The 24,586-nt window shown below is 34.3% G+C and overlaps 1 protein-coding gene across 6 annotated transcripts in view; it reads left to right on the forward strand.

The window, feature by feature from the left end:
• TASOR2 (transcription activation suppressor family member 2) overlaps positions 1 to 24,586 on the forward strand; it is a 97,632-nt gene that overhangs the window by 47,867 nt on the left and 25,179 nt on the right. For 5 of the 6 annotated variants that reach the window (XM_072654221.1, XM_072654220.1, XM_072654225.1 and 2 more), the window contains 11 exons: positions 143 to 234; positions 2,058 to 2,195; positions 2,352 to 2,476; positions 2,572 to 2,591; positions 2,691 to 2,790; positions 4,626 to 4,726; positions 9,298 to 9,401; positions 17,450 to 17,522; positions 17,614 to 17,676; positions 20,602 to 21,306; positions 23,036 to 23,278. In XM_072654221.1, coding sequence (XP_072510322.1) covers positions 143 to 234; positions 2,058 to 2,195; positions 2,352 to 2,476; positions 2,572 to 2,591; positions 2,691 to 2,790; positions 4,626 to 4,726; positions 9,298 to 9,401; positions 17,450 to 17,522; positions 17,614 to 17,676; positions 20,602 to 21,306; positions 23,036 to 23,278 — 1,764 coding nt within the window. The remainder of the gene's footprint in view (positions 1 to 142; positions 235 to 2,057; positions 2,196 to 2,351; positions 2,477 to 2,571; positions 2,592 to 2,690; positions 2,791 to 4,625; positions 4,727 to 9,297; positions 9,402 to 17,449; positions 17,523 to 17,613; positions 17,677 to 20,601; positions 21,307 to 23,035; positions 23,279 to 24,586) is intronic. The other variant, XM_072654222.1, reaches the window with a different exon arrangement.

Genomic DNA, 24,586 nt, shown 5'->3' on the forward strand with positions numbered 1-24,586 from the left:
TTTTCTCAGTTCCTACCATCAGTTTTACTAGGCTGACTTAAGCTTTGAATGTCCTGTATTACGTTTCTTATACTTACAGATAATCTGTTTAGCGTCAATTAATAGATTTCTTACATTTGTGTATATTTTTATACACTTATAGGTGTATATATTTCCAAATATTCAGACTGCCTTCATCTAAGACCCTGGTATCATGGAAAATCTGGCTACATTGTAATTTTTAATCTAATTAAGGTAAAGCACATATATATTTATATAATTGTATTGCAAAAATTTATTAACATTTATTTCCCTATGTTTTGTGTGGAAGTGTAGGCCATAGTTACATATCGTCACTAGAAAGAATACCATCTAAGATGAGAAAAAATGTAATTGCTATTTTGTAAACATTAAAATAAATAACAAAATAAATGTTTTGATTATAATCTGTTATTGATTATAGCTAACTCAGTGGATGCATAGAATCATAGAGCTTTATCATAGGTTTAGGTTTATCATAGACCATAGATAAAGAGCTTTAGGTAGGACATTAGTGTCCACCTGGTCCAGCTCCTTTATTTTACAAACAAGGAAGTTGCAACATAGAGAGATTAGTTGATTTGCTCAAGGTCACATAGGTGGCCAAGATTCAAACCCTGTCCCCTGGCCTTGACCTGTACTCTTTCCATGGCACTATGTTGTTTCTCCAAGTAAGACAGATGAGATTTGAAAAAAGCATTTTTAGAGAGAATGGAATTCACTGTCTTAAATTACTCACTTCAGTTTTAGGATGGTTAGAAAGAAGGTATGAATCAAATTGTCCTCTTACTAAGAAGGCCAGAATTTGTATATTTCTAGAGAGACAGAATGCACTGTTAATCTCCTTAGGACGCCATTACCTCGTGAATATTTCTTTTTATAATGGCTGTGAAAATACTGATTATTTTAGGAAGCTCATTCATAGCTTATTCATTCAACAAATAGTTGTTGAGCACTTAAGATATACAAGGCAAACTTGGAGGAGGCATTATAAGAGTGGATACAAAAATGATTAAAGTACAGGCCCTGCCTTTGTTGTTCTTTTCAACTTAAATAATATTTTCTAAATTTGTGTTTTAATTCATTAAGACATTTTACTGAAATGTTCAATTTTTGCTTCTTCCCATGCACAGATCACCTTGTTGGGTCAGGTTATATGTATCCACTCGAAAAGTTATTGGTTGGCTTTTATCTAGTTGGTTCCAGTATTCATTACACTACTGCTTTTAATTCAGCAACATGAACAGTAGGATAATCTGCTATCTCTTTTTTCTCTTGAAAAGTAGTACATACATATCTTAGTTTTCTCATAACTGGAATATGAGAGAATCAGATTTTTCTTAAAAAAGCAGCAGTACTGATTCTCTTTTGGAAATGAGCCCTTTTTGGTAGTAGCCTATTAATTTTCAATAAGCAGGTAATTTGCTGAGTGCTCCACCCCATGTTGTTCTTTGCTGGTTTCATAACAATTTTGCTCTAGCACTCTGTGCCTTGGTTTGTTGGCAATGAAAACTTAAATTGAACTTTCCATTTTAATATTTAAATGGAATTTAAATGAATAATTTTAATTAAATTTTTAAAAATTTAAAAATTTTTAGTTTTTAAATTTAATTTTAAAATTAGTGTTAAAGAATTTAAATTTTTTACTTTTTATTTAATTTTTAAGATTAAAATTAAATTTGGAAGCCCCTAAGAAATTTACTTATTTCAGGCCTTTTTGGAGTCTTTTGCCCCTTAGCATGTAGGATCTTAGGGCCTTTATTTTTCCTTTCCTGGTTCCTTATACATTTTTTTAAACAAATAGTTTAAAAGCTCACCTATATTTTACTGCTTTACTTTCTGTGCTATTTTCAGGTAATAAATTATAACTATTGCTGGATTATAGTTAAAATCTTAGTTTAAAATACATATGCATTGATCTTGTCAGTAGTTTTAATCCAGGTGTAGGAATGAGTTCTTAATAAAACTGCTTAAACTGTATCTTTACTTGCAATTTAATGTTTGAAGACCTCTGATAAGCATTATTATGTTTATTGTAGGGAAAAGTCAAGGCTGTACTTGAGAATTATACCACTATCTATACCAGTCCGTCTTTTGGCTATGATTGCCATGTGGCTGCAAATGTCAACAAAGTTTCTCTCAAGACAAGCCATTTTCGAGGCTTCGAGCTGAGTCAGGTATATAGTCACTTAAAATGAAGAATGAATAAATGCAACTATAATAAATATTTTTGTATACAATGTAGTATTTATGGGTGGCTTAAAGTTCAAGTAAAATGTGCACATAATTGATTCAGCAATATTACCTTGTAATATTTTTGTTTTCCTTTTTAGTATTACCTCTATGAATTTTTAGGCAACAGTGTTGTTGAACGACCTAGGCAAATCCTTCCTCACACAATTGTAGCTTTTCAGTACAGTGAACCTAAGAGGATGTCAACTTTAGCTCATAAAAATATGTAAGTAATATATTCATAGTTATTTTTTCTGGCTTGAATCCTGTGTCTTTATAAAAAAAACATTTTGCTTTCTTTTTTCGCCTCTTTTCCTGTAGGATTGATTTTGATGATGAAGGTAAGGGAAATATTTAATTTACCCTTCATTTAGATTCTTAAAAATTAATTCTGAGTATATTTATCAATTTTTCTTTTCCCACTTTTTTCCCCCCCAAAGTTCTTATCTCCCCATGGAGAGGGCAGTTAATTATTCAGGGACAACTGATATGTGATTTGACACTCTGGTCCCCTCATGGTGCGGTGATTCCAGCCCAGTTGTAAGTTTTTACTTTCATTTTCTCCTGATACTTGTATGTTACTCTTCTTACATAATACTCTTCTATCTACTACCCCAAGTTGCCTTTAACAGGAGGAAAAAAAATAGAATTGTTTTGTGAATGAAAAGCTGGAGAAACATATGGCTAGCAAATAATTAACAGATTGCGATCAGTGGCCTTCTCTCATAAACCAGAGAGGAACCTTGGAGGCCACGGAATGCTTAAATATCCTATTCGTGTTAGATATGTGCCTGACTTTTAGAGAATTAGTACGGGGGGTGGGGGTGGGGGAGAGAATGAGTGAGTGAGTGTGTGTGTACTCTGTGACATTAGGCAAATCATTTTGAACAAATAATTGCTCTGGGTTAAAACCAAATAACAAAAGTAAAGTGACTTTAAAATGCTCAAATTCTGGTACAAATGTTTTATGAAGTTTCTATAGATTTTTGTGGTTTCCCATTGATCTCTTACTTTATATCCTAACTGTTGAAAGTGAAGGTTTAAATGAGAAGGTCATGGAAGGAACGGAGAGAAATGATTATTAATAACCAATTAATATGGTGGGGGTGTGGGGATCCAAGTTTTTTCCCTTTCTATTTCTTCATTCAAAGTCCAATCTCTCATGGGCATTCCTAACCCTGCCCAAAGAATTCACCTCACCCAGACCATCTTATTTAGGGAGAATTTGTACCCCACCACTGTTCATTGTTCATTGGCTGGATGGAGATGGATTCCTTTTGTATAGGTTGCCCAGGCTGGAGTGGTTTGGCTTGAGATGAGTCTCTCTGTCCAAGAGTGACATGCTCACTCATGTCCTCTAGTCCCTCATTAGATTAAACCCACCTCTCATTATGATTTTCATTCTCTAATCATTAACCAATCACAGTTGATTTCCACCTGTCAGGGACAACTCCTTCTCAAGGGTATTTAAGCATTCTGGGACCTCCAGGTTCCTCTGGTTTATGAGAAAAGGCCACTGACTTCAGTTGGTTAATTATTTGCTAGCAATATGTCTCTCCAACTTTTCATTCATCACAAAACAATTCTATTTTTTTTTCTTCCTGTTAAAGGCAGCTTGGGATAGTGGATAGAATATTGGTCATGGAAAGAGAAAGATCTAGGTTCAAATCCTGCCTCAGACTCCTACTAGCTGTGTGACCCTGAACAAGTCACAATGTTGCTAAGCCTCAGTTTCTCCATTTGTAAAATAGAAATACTAATAGCACCTACCTCAAAGAGTTTTACACTTTGCAAAAATAAAAGCACTGTATAAACGTGAGCTAGGAGTAGAAGTAGCAGTAGTGGTGATTGTAGTATTATAAAACAGTAAAAAGTTTATGGAAAATTACTCTAATGTGTTCACATAGTTGTAGTATTGACCTTTATTCTGGAAAAATGACAGGGAAATTGAATATTTAAAAAATTCTTTATATCTTGTTTTGTGGCTCATTCCTAGTGGTTATCAGTCACAGTCAAAGATTTTGAAGAGACAGAGCTTGAAAATTAGCCACAACTTTTCAAATTAGAATTGGAACAGGAAGAGGGATTTGGGCAATTCTTAAATGTTCATCATATTTTTAGATAATGTCTTAGAACCTGCATTAGGTTCTAAGTATCCAGAATACATTAAATATTAAGTATCCAGAATACTATTTAAAGGATTTGTACATCAAATTCTGTAGTAGATATATCTTAATCCACAAATTACTGAATCTGTATATTATTCAATTCTAAAGGCTGTAGTTATGGTGGACTTGTTTTTATCTGAGTTCAGATTTGAGATTTGAAAAGTATATTTGTCATTAATGTTTATTACACTGGTTTTCTTTTGATAGACCCCGGCAGCTGGATGCTAAATATGTTATGGAAGTATCTGCTTTGAAGAAAAAGTTACCAGAATCTGCTTTTAGAAAAAGCAGTTATTTGGAAAAAAAAGGTATCATTCAAATAATATCGATATTTTCTCTCCTCCACCCTCAGTCCCCCAAATTCTAATCATATATTTACATAAAAACTTGTCTCAGAACCTTATGTCTTCCCTGTAGATCTAGAAAACCTCCCTTTATCACAAAGAAAATTAAACAGAACTGTTTGATACAGGAACTGCATCTGATAATACTATCTTTACCTGTGGACATATCTGTCTTTTAGAAACCAGTTCTGATTCATATTTGTCATTTTGGCAGGAAAAGGTTATACAGAGAACCATTAAGTAAAAATACATTTTTTATTTTGAAAAATATTCAAGATTTGGAATATATCATTCAGGCTAAACAAAATAATTTTTATTGTAAAGACATAGCATTATGTTTGAGATAATAAAATTTTTTTGTGTTCTTCATCCTACTCTAATGCTTCATTATGGAGTGACATGGCTTCTCTTTTAAGTCTTCTGAGGAGTGGAAACTTTGGCAAGTTCTACCATTCTTCATGGGTTTTGAGTACTGTCCCAGCAGGACTGTTATCTAAGGACCATACTTTAGTTTAGAAATTTATCACCAGTAGGCTAGCCTTAGGTGATAAATTCTTTGGCCATGACAATCCGTAAAGCAAAAATATGAAGTGACCTCCAGTCCTTTGTAGCACCTTGCATTTCTGTAATCAAAGTGAAAGAAAAATGAAAAAAGAGGCAGAGGCTAATAGTCACATAATTTTTATGTCATCTTTAAACGTTAATTTTAAGTATTGTTATACTACAAGTGAGATCCTTTTCCAGCAACTAAGAAGTTGGCATACTGTTGGAGAAACTGAATCATATCAATATTGCCATTTGAATTATAAATAAATCAGAAGATAGAAGGAAGCTAAAGTTAAATTGTTGAATAATTACACATTCTTTTTAGTGACAGGTAAGGATTGGCAGTTGCTTTCATCCTGGGTCCAAGGACAATAGGACACATCATTTCATGGGACAATTCATGAGATCTTATCTTACAGTGTCTGTGTTTTGAAATAAGCAAAAAAAACTCTCCCAGGAAAGTAATTGAAGCTTACATCCCAAAAGAGGATCGGCAAGTAGAAAAATTTATGAAGAAATTGACAAAACCCTCAAAATTAAACATTTAATACTGGTAGAATCAATAATAACAATGCCTCATGTTTACAAACACTACATATATTATCTCATTTGATTTATGCTAAGATGGACAGGGAAGAATGATGACAAATATGTTGGGAAATTTGACTCAAGATCAAGAAACAAAAGAGGCCAGGAGGTTGGTAGGTTACACAGAAGCCTTATGCCTATATGTCATGAATACTTCCTTCAAAAAAGATAAAAGGACAAGAGATAACTGGTCACTAATGTGAGAGTCATTTCCCAATCAGTGATCTTTGTAATAACCATCAGCTTTTCATCACAAAGATCAAAATACATATGAAATTAGAAGGAATAAAAGTGAGAAGATAAGTTCAAATAGCTCTTGTCCTGTTTAAATAAGTTAACAGTGAAAAAAAGAGGGAAATGGATAAAGGAACAGTCATCAACATGAACTGGCACAAAAGAAATCTCATTGATGTAAAAGAGTTCAGTGAGGAAGAGAACAAAAGAAACAGATAGCAAATACTTGATCTTGCCTAATAGAAAGACATGACAGCCAAGGGTAATATTGGTTTAGATCAGGGGTGGGGATCCTGCATCCTGGAGGCCACACATGGCCTTCTAAGTCCTCAGGTGCTTAAGGTCTAAGTCCTCAGGTCAAAAGGTCACACCCAAGGACCTAGAAGAGCACATGTGGTCTTGAGGCCGCAGATTCCCCTCCCCCAGTAGAATCTAAACTTGTTTGCATATTACCTAGGAAGATTGTAGTAAATGATGAACAATTTTGCCTATTAAAATATGAAGAAGTAGATAAGGGAAAAATACCGAAAACTTTTCATGTGATGATCACAAGAGCAATTAAGGGTAAAATGGGAAAATAACAAATGGAAAATGGAAAAAAAATCCATCCACTTCTATAACAGTGTGTTCTCCACCAATGGCAGTAAAATTACCCCAATTGAACTCTTAAAATCATAATTGCCAATGTACTATATGACAAAGTAGAACTATCAACTAAAGAAAGCAAAGAAAGGAAAAGTCACCTATGTTGGAGGCTACATAATTTTGAGGGCCTTGTAGAATCTCAAGATATCCAGTAAGTTACCAAATCTTATTGATTCTATTTCTACACCATCTCTTGTCTCCATTTCATTGTCTCTACTTGTATATGACCACCCTTGTTCAGGCCCTCATTGCCTCTCCATTGAAGTATTATACCTCCTAACTGGTCTCCTGTCCCATCTCTAATCCAGTTCTCCATATAGCTGTCAAATTGATTTTCCTAAAACACAAGATTGACTGTCACTCAAGACATTCCAAAGGCTCTCTATTATTTTAGAATAAAATATAGACTCTGTCATTTAAAACCCTCTCTACAGATTAGTTTCAACCTGTATTTCTAGCTTAATTGTGTATTACATGCTTTTGCACATTTTGCTTTTCAGTCAAGCAAACCTGCTTGTTATCTGCATGCAGCACTAAACCCAATGCCTGGCATATAGTAGGTGCTATTTAAATGCTTGTTGCCTTCCTCTGCACAACATACTTTTAAGCTCTGTGCTTTTTGCACAAGCTGTCACTTTTATCAGAAGTATTCCTTCTCATTTCTTTTCCTTCTTAGAATGTCTGGCTTCCTTCACAGCTCAGTTCAAATACTACCTAATACAAGAGGTCTTTCCTAATTTCTCCAGTTGTTGGTACTCGCTCTCCCTGTAGTTACTTTATATTTATTTTGTATTTAATTATTTGTGAACATGTTATTTCCCTTCTAAATGATGTAGACTCCTTGAGGGCAAGGACTATCATTTTTTCTTTGTTATCGCCTAGTGCTGTGCCTTGAATTGACTGTCAGACAGTAGGAGACATGTCAAATGATTGGGAGCAATTGCAGATATTATGAAAAATAGTGATTGAGGCATTAATCATTATTTGTTTTTTCTAATCTTTACAAGACTTCTAGGATAATCCATATAAACATAAGGACATCCTTAACGAAAGTGAGAATGGATGAGGCAGTTCGCATGAACGATATTCTGCAGAATATCACATCTTAGTCACAGAACTGATTAAAAGATGCAAATAGCATAAGATCTCACAGTGCTTATTTTTTGTTGATTATTTTAAAAAGCATTTAATCTATTAGAGTAAAAGGAAGCATTAAATACTTTGTTTCCTACACGTTGTCTTCTATACATTTGTTAAACAAAGATTCCTTGAAAGATACAGTGAAGAACTTATGTTCAGTTACTCTTAATGTCAAAGGAAGCCTAGGTGCATGGTACGAATCAATGATTTCTCAGTAGATGGCAAGGTCTCCATATGCTCTGAGTTACAGGTGATTTGTGCTAACTACCTCAAAGGCCTGGAATATTGCATACCCTCCTAAATGAAATCATCAGTCACTTGAGTTTGACCTAACAGTCCACACAAGAAGAAACAAACGGATATAAAATGTCCATTGTATAGATGGATATGTAGTTGGATGGACATTCTACAAACCTGGAAAAATCTTGGGAAAATGTTGCAGATGAACAGTGAACTAAGAGCAGAATTGAATAACAGGAAGAGAGCGTAGGATGGGATCACATTTGGAAATTTTTCAGATATCAGTGACCCAAAGCCTCTCCCTGAAATAAAACCCCATTTTTTTAAACATTAATATTGTTCTAGTGATCAGTCAGTCAAAAGACATTTAAATGCTTACTATATACTGTGCATGGGACCAAACTACTGGAGGCACAAAAGCAAAAATGAAGCCCTCAAGGAACTTATATTCTAATGGAGAAGTTTTCTCCATGAAATATCACTATCTCCCAAGAATCAAAATTATGGACCACTCAAAGATTTAGTGGAAAGATACATGGTGAACACAAGTATACTATAGCATATTGCCAGTGGTGAATTTTATGCAAGAAGCAGTATAAAAGATATCCAATATTTGGTGAGAGCAGGGAACCCACATTCTGTGTAGGTACCTCTGAAATGCTATGACACTTCACAGGAGACCCCTAACAAATTGAGTAGAACACATGTGAGATATGGAACACAGTGAGGTATGGATGAGTTGCAGTCTGCATTATTGGAGGAATTACCTGTATTCATGGTATCTCAGATCCATTGAAGCAAATACTTGAGTCTCCACTGAAATTCTGCTACACTTTATTGCTGTATGGAGGTGACCCTCTGTTATCAAAGGCTCTGTTATGTGCATCAGCAGATTATGAGCTCTGGTAGGTCCTACCAAGCTGAAAAAGCTTCAAGCACAGGTCTCATGATGGACTATGTATCTATTTTCTGAGAACTGACCTAGCTAAATTTGGAGAAGTCACCAGGTGCCTTCAGGTTGATGAATTGGTTTGGTTTATAAAATTTTTTTTCTTGTGAAGTTTAGAGCAAGGACAGGTCTTTAAGAGTGTTTCTGTTATATGTGTTACTGTTTTCACACATCTTATTTGTCCTCTTTACAGTCTGTTACCAAGGTTTATGCTTCAGCATGTATGAAGTGGAAATATCAAACAAGCAGGGGAAGAAATTAGATCAACTAACAGAATACATAAAAACTAAGGAATTGGTAAGGACATGGACTTAAGTATTGTTATTTCTTAAATAATTGAAAATTTTGCATTTCCTTTTTGGCTAGATCTGCTTAGGAGGATAAAGTCATTTCAGTGATGATTAGAGAGTACTTTTAAGCTTCCTTCCTAAACACTCTTAAGACAAATGTTCTCACCTCCTTTTGGTTTTAAATCTTATGAGTTGTAGAAAGAGACTTTTGTTACAGAAATTTCCTAGATGTGTTATAAGGAATATAAGAAAATAAGGGTTTCCCAAAATCCTCTCAGAGGAATAGATGCCCTACCTACAACAATTACTCCCTCCAATTTCTTCTAACATGTGAATCCCAAAAGCATTTGATGCAAATTGACTTTAACTTATATTATCCAGATTGAACTACAAGTTGTTGCAAGGAACCACAACTACTTTGCTCAGTTACAGTTACTTCCTGTGTGCAATTTCAAATGGTTGTAATGCTTGTATGTTAGCTAGAGTTCATTTGGGAATGGAAACTAAAGAAGGATGAGGAGGGGGTGGTTCTCTGGCAGCCTAATTTTTTAAATACTCCCATCAGCATTACTTAATTACAGAGGTTGCAAGGAAAAATAAAATGTCCTGTTTTAACATGTTTAATCTGAAGGTAATTTGTACAAATCATAAATGATATTTTATAGGATTGGTAGGGTTCATGTTGTAATCGGATACAAAATAGGAGTGAAACTTTCTGATTATTTTCAGGAAACGTACCAATGGATCCTGAACAACTTTTAAGTACTTAAGGAAATTAAAGTTAATAGAAAATTAATTTAAAGCTAAATGTGTTTCTCTTGGATTTAAATCTGAATTGCACATCATCATTTGGTTCTTGAGCCTTCATTATGAGTTTATGGCTGGTACTAAATATTTTATGTTCCTTGCTGTGAATCAGTCTGGTTGAATTGAAGTTAAATTATTGAAACATTTAATGAAATGAATTGAATTTGCCTTGAAAAGCCACAGTCTGTGTATTTTGTTAGATGTCATTTGTTATACTGGAACACTTTGTATTAACAATGAATGGGTAGAATACTTTTTGGGCTATGCCACAGCAATAAATTCCTCTGTTAGTAGAAATGGTTAAGTGATTCCTAAAATTTAAAAGATTCTAATGATATTTCCCTTTAGAGCATAAGTTAAAAGGAGTTTCCATTCACTCCTTAGAAAGGGCATTGTATTTGAAGTTCATATCCTAGTTTTGTTACTTATGTGATATTAAGCAAGTCACTTTCCCTTTCTGGGCCTCAGTTTCCTCATCTATATAATGAGAGGGTAGGAGTAGATGATCTTTAAGGGCCCTTGCAGCTCTAAATCCTGGGATTCTATGATCTGTGACTTTCAACTCACTGATAACATAGCAAACATTTCTGTTTTGTTTTGCATATTTTTTTTTTAAAGAAGATTTTTGTGGAGAGTTTAATTAGTAGTCTCAAGAATTTTACTTTCACTTTTGTATTCAGGGTTGAAAAGGTAAACAATGAAAGGTCTAACCATTTTTACTCTCATTTTCCTCTGATGTGGGAAGTAAACAGTGAAAGTAGTTTTTGGTTTAGGAATCAAATTGTTCTGGCTTCTGTAAATAAGACCAAGTCAGCAAATGGAAAAAAGATCTTGCAGTTTCATATTTTCATTGTGCTACTTTAATTAAATTATTTATTGTTTTGGTAGCTTGTTACCTTCTTTTAAAAAAACCATTTTACTCATATTGTTCTAACTATAATATATAGTCTCAGGTTGCAAAACACAGTGTAGCTATCCTTAAAAATTTTTTAGAATAAGTTTTTGTTGATAACTTCTGTTTCTTACATCATCACCATTATCCCCAGTGTAGAGAGGGATACACTTCCCTTCTGCTAGAGAGCCATCCCAAGTAACATACTGTTTTTTTAAGAGGAAAAAAAATCAGCACAACTGATTGATAAAAAGTATGACAACTTCTGCAGTGTCTAATACATTGTCTATCTCTAGCAGAGTGTCTTCACCAAAAGGTGGGTTAGGGGTGTCCTATCATGTCTCTTCATTATAGCAATACTTGATTTTTATAATTTTGTTATAATTTTTTATAATTTTGTTACATTCACATGATTTTGGTGGGGAGTAGTTGATCTTTCCATTTACATTGTTGTAGTTACCACACATGTTGATTTCCTGTGTCTGTTTCATTATCTGTTTAGATCTTTCCATTCTTCTTTGTATTAATAATTAATTACACATTATTTCTTACAGTACAGTAATATTCATGTACCACAATTTGTTTATCCATTCCTCAATTCATGGACTTTAATTTTGTTTGTAATTTCTTACTATCATAAAAGGTGTTGCTATGAATATTTTGGAGGAAGCGAGGTGGTACAGTGGCTGGAGTGACAGACCTGGGGTCCAGAAGACTTCTTGAGTTTAAAGCTAGCCTCAGACACTTAATATCTGTGTGCCTTTGGCAAGTCATTTAATTTTGTTTTTCTTGGACTCCTTGTCTGTAAAATGAGCTGGAAAAGGAAATGGCAAACCACTCTGGTATTTTTGCCAAGAAAACCTCAAAAATGGGGTCATGAAGAGTCAGACATGACTAACAAATGACTGAACAAAAGAAATATTTTGGAATATATATGAGAACTTTCTTCTTATTGCTGACTTTTTTGGGTTTAAACCCAGTAATGAAGTGTCAGGTTCAAAAAGTATGGCTATTTTACTTACTTAATTTGCATAATTCCAAATTGCTTTTCAAAATGGTTGTACCACTATTTACAGCTCCACCAACAATGTATTGGAATTTTTCCACAACCCTGCCAACCCTGATTGTTGTCATTTTTTGGTCATATTTGCCAGTATGCAGAGTGTGAGGTGAAACCTCAGGGTTGTTTAGATTTGCATTTCTTTTATTAGTCATTTGGAGCATTTTTTCATGTGGTTGTGAATACTTTGTAGTTCTTTTGAGAATTCTTTGTTCATAACCTTTGAATACTTATCTATTGGGAAATGACTGTTAGTCTTGTATGTATTTATTATTTACATATCTTAGATACCAAACCATAAGGGTTTGGTATCTAAAAGAAAAATTTGATGCAAAGATTTTTTTTTTCCCATTTGGCTACTTTTCTTTTATGCTAGGTACCTTAATTTTGTCTGTGCAGAACATTTGTTTTATGTAATTAAAGATATATATTTTAAATTTTGTAATTTTTTCCTTAATCTTGTTTAGTTAGGAATAGAACTTCTACCCATAGCTGTGAGAGGTTTATGATTTGCTTCTTTAATAAGTGCTATTCCCTTTTGGTTGTCCCTATTTTCATAATTTCCCTGAATGTTTTAGAGTTTTTGTTTTTCCAAATTAATTTTGTTAATATTTTACCAAATTCTATGAAAAGTACTCTTGGTAATTTAGGTAGTCTAGCCTTAAAAGTGTAAATTATAGAGATAATTTTATCTCCTGTTTATTTATCTTTGTGCCTTTAATTTCTTTCTCTTGTCTTATTGATGGTTTTTTTTTCAAAATTTATTTATTTTTAGTTTTCAATATTCATTTCCACAAGATTCTGAGTTCCAGATTTTTCTCCCCATCTCTCCCCTTCCCCCCACCCTGAGATGGCACACCTTCTAATTACCCCTTCCCCAAATCTGCCCTTCTTTTTATCCTTCCCCCTTCTTATCCTCTTGCCCTTTACTTTGTTGAAGGGCACGATAGATTTCTATACCCCTTTGCCTGTATATCTTATTTCCCAGTTGCATGTAAAAACAATTTTTTAACATTTGTTTTTAAAAATTTTCTCCCTTCTTCCCTCTTCACCCACCCTCATTGAGAAGGCAAACAATTCAATATAGGTTATACATGTGTAGTTATGTAAAAACTTCCATAATAGTCATATTGTGAAAGACTATTTCCCTTCATCCTATCCCGCATCCCATTTATTCTGTTTCTTCCTTTGACCTTGTCCTTTTTCAAAAGTGTTTGCTTCTGACCACTCCCTCCTCTAATCTGCTCTCCATTCTATCATCTGCCCCCTTTTATCCTGTTCCTCCCTACTTTAGGGCAAGATACCCAGTTGAGTGTGTATGTTCCCTCCTTAAGCCAAATGCAGTGAGAGTAAGGTTCACTCATTCTTTCTTACTTCCACCCTCTTCTCCTCCATTGTGAAATCTTTTTCTTGCCTCTTTTATGTGAGGTAATTTACCTCATTGTATTTCTTCCTTTCTCTTCCCACTATATTCCTCTCTTACCCCTTAATTTTATTTTTTAGATAACCATCCCTTCATATTCAACTCACTGTTTGCCCTCCATTTATCTGTCATCTACCTATTTCCTCCAACTACCCTAATAACGAAAAAGGTCTTATGAGTTACAAATACCATCTTTCAAAGTAGGAATGTAAATAGTTCAACTTGAATAAGTCTCTTATGATTTCTCTTTCTTGTACCTTTTCATGCTTCTCTTGATTTTTGTATTTGGAAGTGAGATTTTCTATTCAGATCTAGTCTTTTCATCAAGAATGCTTGAAAGTCCTCTATTTCATTGAATGAATTTTTCCCCGTGTAGGATTATACTCATTTTGCTGGGTAAGTGATTTGTGGTTTTAATCCTAGCTCCTTTGACCTCTGGAATATCATATTCTAAGCCCTCTGATCCCTTAATAAAAAAACTGCTAGATCTTGTTTTATCCTGACTATATTTCCACAATACTCATGTTGTTTCTTTCTGGCTGCTTGCAATATTTTCTCCTTGACCTGGGATGTCTGGAATTTGGCTACAATATTCCTAGGAGTTTTCCTTTTAGGACATCTTTCCAGAGGTGATTGGTGGATTCTTTCAATTTCCATTTTCCTCTCTGGTTCTAGAATATCAGGGCAGTTTTCCTTGATAATTTCTTGAAAGATGATATCTACGCTCTTTTTTAGATCATGGCTTTCAGGTACTCTATTAATTTTTAAATTGTCTCTCCTGGATCTATTTTCCAGGTCAGTGGTTTTTCCAATGAGATATTTCACAGTCTTCTATTTCTTCATTCTTTTGGTTCTGTTTTATAATTTCTTAATTTCTCATAAAGTCATTAGCTTACATTTGCTCCATTCTAATTTTGAAGGAATTATTTTCTTCAGTGAGCTTTTGAACCTTCTTTTCCATTTAGCCAATTCTGCTTTTTAAGGCATTCTTCTCTTCATTGGCTTTTTGGGCTTTTTTTTGCTATTTGGATTAGTCTACTTTTTAAGGTGTTATTTTCTTCAGTATTTTTTTTGAATCTCCTTTAGCAAGCTGTTGCCCCAATTTTAATGATTTTTTTGTATCACTCCCATTTCTCTTTCCAATTTTTCCTCTACTTCTCTTACTTGATTTTCAAGATCCTTTTTGAGCTTTTCCATGGCCTGAGAACAATTCATATTTTTCTTGGAGGCTTTTGGTGAGCTATGACTTGGTTGTCTTCTTCTGGTTGTATGTTTTGATCTTCTTTGTCACCAAGGTAAAATTCTGTAGTCTTGAGTTCTTTTACAATGTTTACTCATCTTCCCAGCCAAATACTTGACTTTCTATCTCTGTCAAGGTAGGGCTCTGCTTCTGGTGGTGGGGTATGCTGTCCCAGGCTTCAGGGATTTTGTATTAGCCGCTGGATCCTTCACTGTCTGTGAGACCAGAGCTCCAGAAGCAGCCTCTGCTGCTGCTGTTGGCACCACCACTGCTTCACTGCCACTACTGCCCCCACACTGCCATCCCCACCCCTACTGCCCTGGGGCTGGGGCCAGATTTTGCTCTCTTTCACCCAGGTCCCACAGAGTTTTCGCATTTACCTTTTTAGTGTTTGTGGTTTGAGAAGTCTGGAAACTGTCACAGCTGCCAATGATTCAGTTCCCTGAGGTCTGCTCTGACCCATCTGTGCCATTGTGGGCCACGCCAGGACTGTGCTTCACTCCCTGCTCGGTGTAATAGACCCTTCTTGTCAACTTTCTAAGTTGTCTTGGGGTGGGGATTTGTTTCACTGTCATTTTTGACTTCTGTAGCTCTAGAATTTGTTTAGAGGCATTTTGTACAGGTGTTTGGAGGGCTTTGGGGGAGAGGTTGGGACATCCCTGCTTTTACTACACCATCTTGACTCTGCCCCCCACCCCCACCCCCCTTGATTGTTGATGTTGCTAGTATTTCCAGAACTATATTAAATAATACTAGGGAGAGTGGACATTGACATCCTTGATTTGCTTCCATATTTATTGGAAAAACATTCTAGTCCATCCTCATTGCATATCATGTTTACTTTTGGTTTTGAATAGATGCCTTTTATATTTAAAAAGATTCTTCTGTGCCTATATTTTTAGCATAAAAGAGTGCTGTCCCTTGCAAAAGCTTTTTCTTCATCTATTGAGATGATAAATGGTTTCAGATATTTTAGTTTTTACTATGATTGTGTAGATTTTTTTTAATTATTTTGTTTTCAGTGTTCAACAATCACTTCCATATATATTAGATTTTTTTTTCCCCTTCCTCCCCCTCCTTCTCCCTTCTTTCCCCATTTCCTCCCCAAAATGGCATGCAGTCTTATATAAGTTCTACACATACATTCCTATTAAGTACATTTTCACCTTAGTCATGTTGAATAGAAGAATTAAAGTGAATGGGAATTGTGTAGATTGTTTTCCTAATGTTGAACCATCCTTGAACCTTCGATGTAAAGCCCCACTTGACCATAATACATTAGTTGGATAATTCATTGTAGTTTGTTTGACAGAAGTTTGTTAAAAATTTCCCAGTAGTTTTCCTTCTGTGTTTAGCTGGTTTAGGTATTATGACAGTATTTTGTCTCATAAAAAGGTTTTTGGGTAGGGTGCTTTTCTTTCTCACTTTCTGAGAATAATTGGCAAAGTATTACTACTAGTTTGTTTAAAAGTTTGATAAACTTTTCCTGTGAATCGACCAATAGATTTTTTTTTCAGCTTTCCTTTACAGCTAGATCTTTTTCTTTCTCTCATCTGGCCTTCTTATAATTTGGACATTTTATATTAACTATCCTAAAAATGCAACAAGTTGGTGTTTAAACATTTGATTGAATTCTTTGTTAGGCAATATTTATTTTGGCAAACAGCCCAAGTAGACAAGCGCGATCAAATACATGCCTAATTTTATCATTACATATGAGACCTATAGCATATGTGGAGTGTTCACCTAAATTTTTTATGTGTAGTATTTTAATATATGATTAATTTGTTCCTTATTGAAATATTTATTGACCAGATCCCAAGTTAAGTGAATATATCACTATACTTAGTAGAAGTAGGACCAGTGGGTAGAATTTGTAAAGAAAAATGCAAGTTTGGGCTCAAAATAAGAGAATTTAATAAAAATATAGAGCTGTCTTGATAATGGACTAGGTTTTGTATAGAAAAGGAACATTCTATCTCTGGGAGGTATTCAAGTGACTATTCTACATTAAGGTCCATAACATTGTTAAACGTATTGTTATAATGGATGGGAAATTAGATTAGATGACCCTTAAGGTTTGACATTCCATAATTTGACTAATGTAAAGCATTACTTTAAATATGAAGTAATTACTCTGCTTATCCTTAAATTTTGCAGTAATTAAAAGGGGAGAAATAAATAATTACTCTGATGTAATCTAAAGATTTCCATTTAGTTTCTTCTTGACAGGTAACCAGTTATTCTTAGCACTACTGTGCCATTTTTAAAAAAGAAAAAAAGGATTTTTTTTTTGACTGCGATTCAGAAAATCCCAACAAATCCTCCTAGAAAATATATCCCTAAAGGCAATGAAATAAAATAATAGTAATTTTGACTAATGGTACATTTTTACTTTAGTAGTTTGACAGTTAGCAGTAAAGAAGGATGTTTGAGCAGTTTTAACAGGGATTTAAGGAAAGAAACCTTGGAAGTTTTTTACTTCAGGGAAAGGGGGAAAATTCCTTTTGATTGCATATACATACTTAATTTTTTCTAGGACTGTAATTTTCTTTTCATGAGCAGAAATGTCAGTGGTGTATGGGGAAAGGGATGCATTTTCATAGGGATCTTCTTTTGTATATGTATTTTAGGCAATTATCAAATGTTTAGAAGATCAAGGATTTCTTATTTTGCTTACGTCATCTGCCTTACTGTGGGACACAGGTAAGAAGGAACTATTTTGAAAGAAATATTTTTAATTTGTTGTTATAGTATGCCACAGCACTTAACATTTTCTGTCTTTCGTTTTTTACAGATTTTGGTGGTGAACATATGAACCTATATGCCTTGTTTTTATTCCCTTCATCATTGTCAACAGGTATACAACATTAAGGAATATGCTTAGAATTCACTACAGAGATGAAGTTGAATATTTCATTGTTTTCATGTAGCCTAAAAGAAATAAGCTTTTATCTTAAAACACAAAGTATTAGTGTACCTCCTTATCTAATTATATGTGATGTAATTCTTAATATATGTTATTTGTGTATGATTTTTATATATAATTTGAACATGACATCTTGTGCAGCCATACATAATGAGACTTTTTTCCATGTGCTTTATGATAGATCATCTTAATATTCCTTTTTTGGCATAGATATAAAAATTAAGAAATGTTTTTTTCTTGAATAACCGTTTCCCCAGCATAGTTCAATTTATAGAGATTTATTAATCAACTACTCAAAAATTTATTAAGTACCTGCTTGTGTGTCAGCCACTGTGTTAGACAGTGAGGGTATAAAATTAAAATGAAACAATAAATCCTTGCCATTAATGTTCTGTTGGGGAAGGAAGAGACTTGTACATATGTAAATATGCACAAAACACATATATTCAAAGTATAGTATATACACAGTGAATAATAGCTTTAGGGAGAGGGCATTAGTAAGCAGAGGGCTTCATTAGCAGCTTCATATAGAAAGTAGCCCTTGAACTGAGTTTTGAAGGAAACAAAGAATTCTAAGAAGTAAGATGAGAAGTGAGTGTGCTCCAGGCATGATGAACACCCAGTGCAAAGGTGGAAACCATTTTTCTCAGTTTTCTCATTTAGTTCTATCTTAGACAAACACCAGTAACTTAGAAAATATCATAACATTATGTTACAGATTTTTACAAGTTTGTCACTTCTATTTCAGGCATTTATTAACTGTTTAGAAAATACTGCACAAATTATTACAATTATTATTAGCTACTGTCAGTGTAGCATTGTTCTTTCTCTTGGTTCTATGCAGTTAATTTTCAAAAGAGATTGAGGAGGGAGTTAGAAGGTGAAAGAAACTAAAAAGGAAATAATTTTTAAATAACTGACTACATTTTTCTTTTCATTCATCTGGTTTCTCCTATTTTATATCGTGTACTTAAGAAAATTATAATATTCTGCCTTAAGGAATTTTTATATTTACTTGGTGTTTTCTAAGTGGACATGCAACTTTCATTTCTGTTAAATATATTTGTGTGTTATTGAATTTGATAGGCCTGAATCTCCTTGGGATTTTGTCGATTGATGGAAATTCACAATTATTGGCAGTTCTAAATATGGTATTTCTAGGAGCTGATTATCTAGTTCGCAATTCACCTGTCTTATAGGCTATAGACTTGAAGGGACCGTCAATACTTCTCCTCCTTCTTAGTGTTCTTGTTTACCTTTGGGCTGTTTCCCTTTAAATTAGTACTTCTGTCAAAGAGAGCAGGATGAGGTGGACAACAAAATGGTCTTTTTGGATCCTTTTTGCCTCTGTTATATTTTTAAGTGATTATTGTCTAGGGGAGACATTCCCAAACTTATGTGGCCTACCATCCCCTTTAAAAAAGATTACTTGGCACTCCACTAGAAATCTACTTTAACTCTTTTAACAATTTTTCCTTTTTTTTTTTGAAATTTGCATCATTTGAAAAATATATTTTTAAATGACACATCTTAAATTTAAGAATTTATTGTAAATTTGTTTTTTTCCGTGCATTGAAATTTTGATGACTCAGTATTGCATCATGTAACTATATAGTATCCTATTGTAAGCAAGTCATTACACTCACATATTCCTGCATGCTAGACTTCCCAACACTACGTGACATGTTCACCTGCCAACATTTGCTTGTTAAGACCTGTTGGCACACTTGACCACTGATTGGTTATAACTTGCATTTTGTGTGTTTATTTGAAAAATAAGGTAATCACTACAACCGTAATTCTGCTACACTGCAGATGAAACATGTACGAATGATTTTTCAAAATTTTCTTATCTTTTACTTCTACCACCCTCCTTCTTTTTATTCAACATCAAGGCTCCTCTTGTTCCCCTGGAATTGTCCAGTGATTCTCGGGAGCAGTATCACCCACTTTGGGAACCTCTGGCTAGAGATTTTAGTTATCCCTTAGTGAGGCAGTGTGATATAGAGTGCTGATTGAGAGCAGAGAGTTGAATTTAGAGCCTGGAAGATCTTAGTTTAAATTCCACTTTTCCACATACTAGCTTTGTGACTGAGCAAATAGCCTTACCATTTGGTGTATAAACCTGAATTAATGAGAAAGCAGCCAGTAGAGCAAAAATTGTGATTTTTAATTGGGGCAAAGAGTTGAAACTGGGGTTCTACAGAGCAGCAAATGGGCAGAGGAAGAGGGACTGCAGATGCAAGAAATTTGGGATAGCTTTTGTTTTTGCAAGGTAAGTTGTTTTGCATCAAGTACTGAAAGTCCATAGAAAAAGATAGGGAAGAATTTAGGACATTTACAAAAATACAGACTGGGACTGAAAATGTCTGGTCAGTCTCAGGCAATTAATGGGTCTGGGAATGGGCACAAGGTCAGCTTTCGCCAGCTGTATGTGACTGTGTTATTGGCAGTTATTTAAGACCATTAGTTGCAGATAAGATGCTGACCTTAATTGGTAGAGGAACTTTACTCAGCTGGGATTTCCATATACAAATAAAGTCACTGCTTCAGTTCCTGTCCCTATGCCAGTCCCTCTTACCCTGTTTAATTGAGAGTTCACTGAAAGTTTGTTTTTACGTAATCGTTTTCCTTTCTCTCTACCATTATTTTGATAGCATCAATAGGTATAAATGTACATAATGTTATCACTCTTTAGATTATCATTCTGAATTTACTATAGTCATTTTTTTATTGTTTCAGAACATGTAAAATCTAACGCATTATTTTTGTATTATAGATTTAATGTAATTATACATTATGTGTATATGTATATATATATATATATTTTAACATATTACACATATATATTTTTAGGTAGAAAAGAATCAAAATGTGAAGATGACATTTCTGTGAGAGTTGTACCCATTTTGCCTACCCTTCATTATGCTCTACTGGAAGCAAAGAAATTTTTGTCTGAAGAAGAAGTCCATCCAAATGTGTTAGTGAAGCATCATTTCCAGCAATTTGTCAAGCTAAACAAAAATTCTTCATTGTCTTCCCAGAATTCATTTGAAGAACCAGAGTTTTTTCCATTTGACACACTGTCCAGTGAATTTAAGTCAGGTCATCGTTCTGAAAAATTTACTCAAAAGACTTTAACTCGTCTGAAGTCTTACTTTTCAGATCCTAGTGGTTATGCTTTGGAAATAACCACAGCCTTGGATTTGCTATCAGGTCATTCTCCATCACCTTTTTCTGTATCTGATGGAATCTGTGATGGCTTCTGTCTCTTTATGCCTCCGGATCCTGAATTTGTTGATTCAGAGGCTCAAATGAAAAATGAAACTGAAAAAAACAAAGACTCTGAGGCGACAGGTAAGGCTAATGAGAATATTCTACAGTTGTGTCCAGCATCAAATCTTAGAATCCAGCCGAAGAGAAAAGCAAGTATGTCAGTTGTGATGCAGAATAAAAAGGTGAACTTATGCCGCCCTTTCTCCAAAAAAACAGGACCTGTAACAACCATTGAAACCACGGTTAAGCTAGCAAAAGGTCAATTTCCTCAGAAAAGAAAAAGAGGTAAGTTACATTTTAATGTAACTTTAAAATATCAGTGAATATCAATAGATATCTTATTTAACTGACCTGAGCAATTTTACCTATCTAGAGTTCAGTTGAGAATAATTAAAGACAGGAAGCATTTATAAAACATCTGCTACATACCTGGTACTTGCTAAGCTCTGGGCATACAAAAAAATGGCCCAACAAACCAATCCTTACTTTAAAGAAGCTGAAAGTCTAACGTAGGAGACAACAAATAAACAGTTAGGTATAAAAATACATACGTGGGGTAAACTGGGATAATTTCAGAATTTATAAGGCAGTAAGGTTGAGTATTGAGAAAGTCTTCTTGTAAAAGGTAACTTTAGCTAAGGTTTGAAGAAAGTCAGGGTAGCCAGAAGATAGAAGTGAGGAGGGGAAAAGTTCCAGGCATGAGAGACAGCCAGTGAATATGCCTGGAATTTGGGAGATGTATTCAAGGAACAGAAAGGAATCACTGGATTATAGATTATGTGGAAGGGAATAAGCTTGTAAGCCAAAGGGATGCTAATCATTAATAAACCCCAGGTATAACCATACTTTTGGATGTAAGAGGTATAAAGATGAGGTTAAAGCATTTTTGTTTTCAAAGATGTGTCTCAAAAAGTCTGTTAATCTTGAAGATTCATTAATTTTAGCATATTTATGCACATAAAGATTGTTTCACCCTCAGATTCTCACTTAGTGAGAATGTATATATGTACAGACTGTGGGAACTGATTCTGGTAACCTCCTGGCGAATTATGGGACTTGGAGTATATCCAACCACTTCTTGTATGTATATTATAAAATTCTCCAGAACTTCATTTCAGTAAATTCTTTTTTAACTACAAAAAGATTTTTGTTATGCTGATGTCATTTGTCATTGATTTTGTGAGTTCTCAAATACTCCTCTATGGTTCTTAGTCTAAGTGATTATTAGAATGTAAGTTGTTTTCCGTTCTGCCTTCTAAGTTGAACCTGGCACATAGTAGGTGCTTATAAATGCCCTGTTTCCTTCCTTCCTCAGTTTCTAGATGAATTTCAACATTTTGTTGTTGGTCAGTTGTTTCAGTCATGTCCAACTCTTCGTAACCTCATTTTTTGGATTTTCTTGGCAGAGATACAGGAGAAATTTGCCATTTCCTTCTCCACCTAATTTTGCAGATGAGGAAACTGAAACAAATAGGGTTAAGTGACTTGCCCAGGTTGGATTTGAACTCAGGAAGATGAGACTTCCTACCTTCAGGCCTGGCTTTTTATCCACTGTGACACCTAGCTGTCCCACAAATTTTAACATACTTTTGTTTAAAGTGTATTTCTCATTCCTTCAGCATTCTGTGCCAGACTGATGTTTCTCCGACTGGTATTAATTTAGAAGATTACACTGAATTGTTGTGCCTTGCCATTTTTATAGTTGTAACTTTATGTTTCTCTTCATTTGGCTTACAGGATGAAGTTTAACAGATTTTAAAATATATAATGTAACTTCATTAAGAATTTTAGGTTAAGTTTTTAAATTGCTTTGATAATCTCAAATTTTAAGTTTTACTCATTGTTATTGAGATTATTTTTAAAAAGAAAACCAAAGAAAATGAAAGCCTTTCTTTTAGAGCTCTAATATAGATATGTAAATAAGTTTTTTGTCATTTAAAAAATGATAAACCCATGCTGATCTTGATTTCAGTCTGACCCCTCCTTTAAGAAAAAAATGTTACTTCTTTTTGAGGTGCTGAAGTGCTGACAGCACAGTTTATACAGACAACAAAATTGGATCAGAAAAACCAAGAGACTTCTGTTTCTGAAAGTGTGCCAGTGGTAACTAATGCTAAAAAAGTAAAGAAACCAGAGACATCTCCAATCAAGACTGTGCCAAGGATTAGCCAAGCCATGAAAAAACCTCCACAGAAACAGAGAGTAAATATAGTAAAAAGCAACCAAAATCCAAGAATGAGAAAACAACTGCAACCTGGTAAGACAAGATTTGTATCCGCTACAATTACAATTCTGTAGTTACAAACCAAATAAAAATTGCAAGGTAGCAAGTGGAATTAATGAATTTTTGAGATACTTGATAATAATATTGACATCTAATATTTGTGTAGCCCTTAAAAATTCGCAGTGCCCTTTACATATAATATCTAATTTGATTTTCGCAAGAACTCTATGAGCTTGGTACTGTTATTGTCCCCATTTGACAGATGAGGAACTCAGTTTGAGAGAGGTTAAGTGACTATCTCTTCTTACATCTACAGATGCTCCTCCCTTGCTCAAAAAAAAAAAAGTGGATGTTTCTCAAAGCTCTGACTTAAGCTGTCTTTGTGATTTTTTTTTCTGTTACCATCATTGGTACTCTTATCACCTCTATACAGCTTATGCCTAAATTCATATATATGATCCTAATCACTTTCCTGAACTCCAGAATGGGCATAGGGAACAGTGAAAGCAGAGTTAAAGGAGTGGGAAAAAGCATAGAAAATTAAGCAAGTAGTCCAAGTATTGTTAGAATAGAATATATTGAAAGGAATGGTAAGGCTTGGAAAAATCAATAACACTATATTATGGAGGGATTCAATGACAGAGAAAGAATTCTGAGCTTCAGTCATTAGTAGGGTTTTGAGCAGGCAGATCTATAAAACAGCTGCACATAAGATTAGGACCTGTGATTTCACTGGATTCAGGAATTTCCTTGTGGGGTACTTTCTCCACACTGAAAACTTCAGGGACTTGCCTGTGGCCACATAGCCTTGTTTTCTTGACTCCGAGGCCAGCTTTCTAATTCCTCATGCCACAGTACTTCCATGTAGAAGGAGGACATCGTTATTATTGTTAGTCATCTCATTCTTCTCTTCTTTCTCTGTGGTGTTCTGATAGTAACAGTCATGGGACAAATAATTATCTTGGTATTATTATATTATTCTTAATATTATGCAGACTGTTGGACAGTTAGATGAAATAATTGCTTTTTTATAATTGAATAAAGGTACCAGGATGTAAGCTTATCTTTTGTATGTTCATTAAAAGTATCTTTGCAACAATTCCAGTTATTATTATAATAATAGTTGATAAACACATTAGAGTTTGCAAAGCATATTATTTTACGTAAGCCTCACACTATCTCACAATAGTGCTGTGAGGTAAATAACACATAGTTGTCCCCATTTTACAGACAGAAACAAAGAAAGATTAAATGATTTCCTTATATTCACACAACTCATGTCAAAAGTGAAATTCAAGCTCAAGCTTTCTTTACTTCAAATCTCAGTGTTCTGTATACTAC

Source organism: Notamacropus eugenii, chromosome 3 (assembly GCF_028372415.1).
Source record: "Notamacropus eugenii isolate mMacEug1 chromosome 3, mMacEug1.pri_v2, whole genome shotgun sequence".
In the NCBI taxonomy this organism is placed as follows: domain Eukaryota; kingdom Metazoa; phylum Chordata; class Mammalia; order Diprotodontia; family Macropodidae; genus Notamacropus; species Notamacropus eugenii.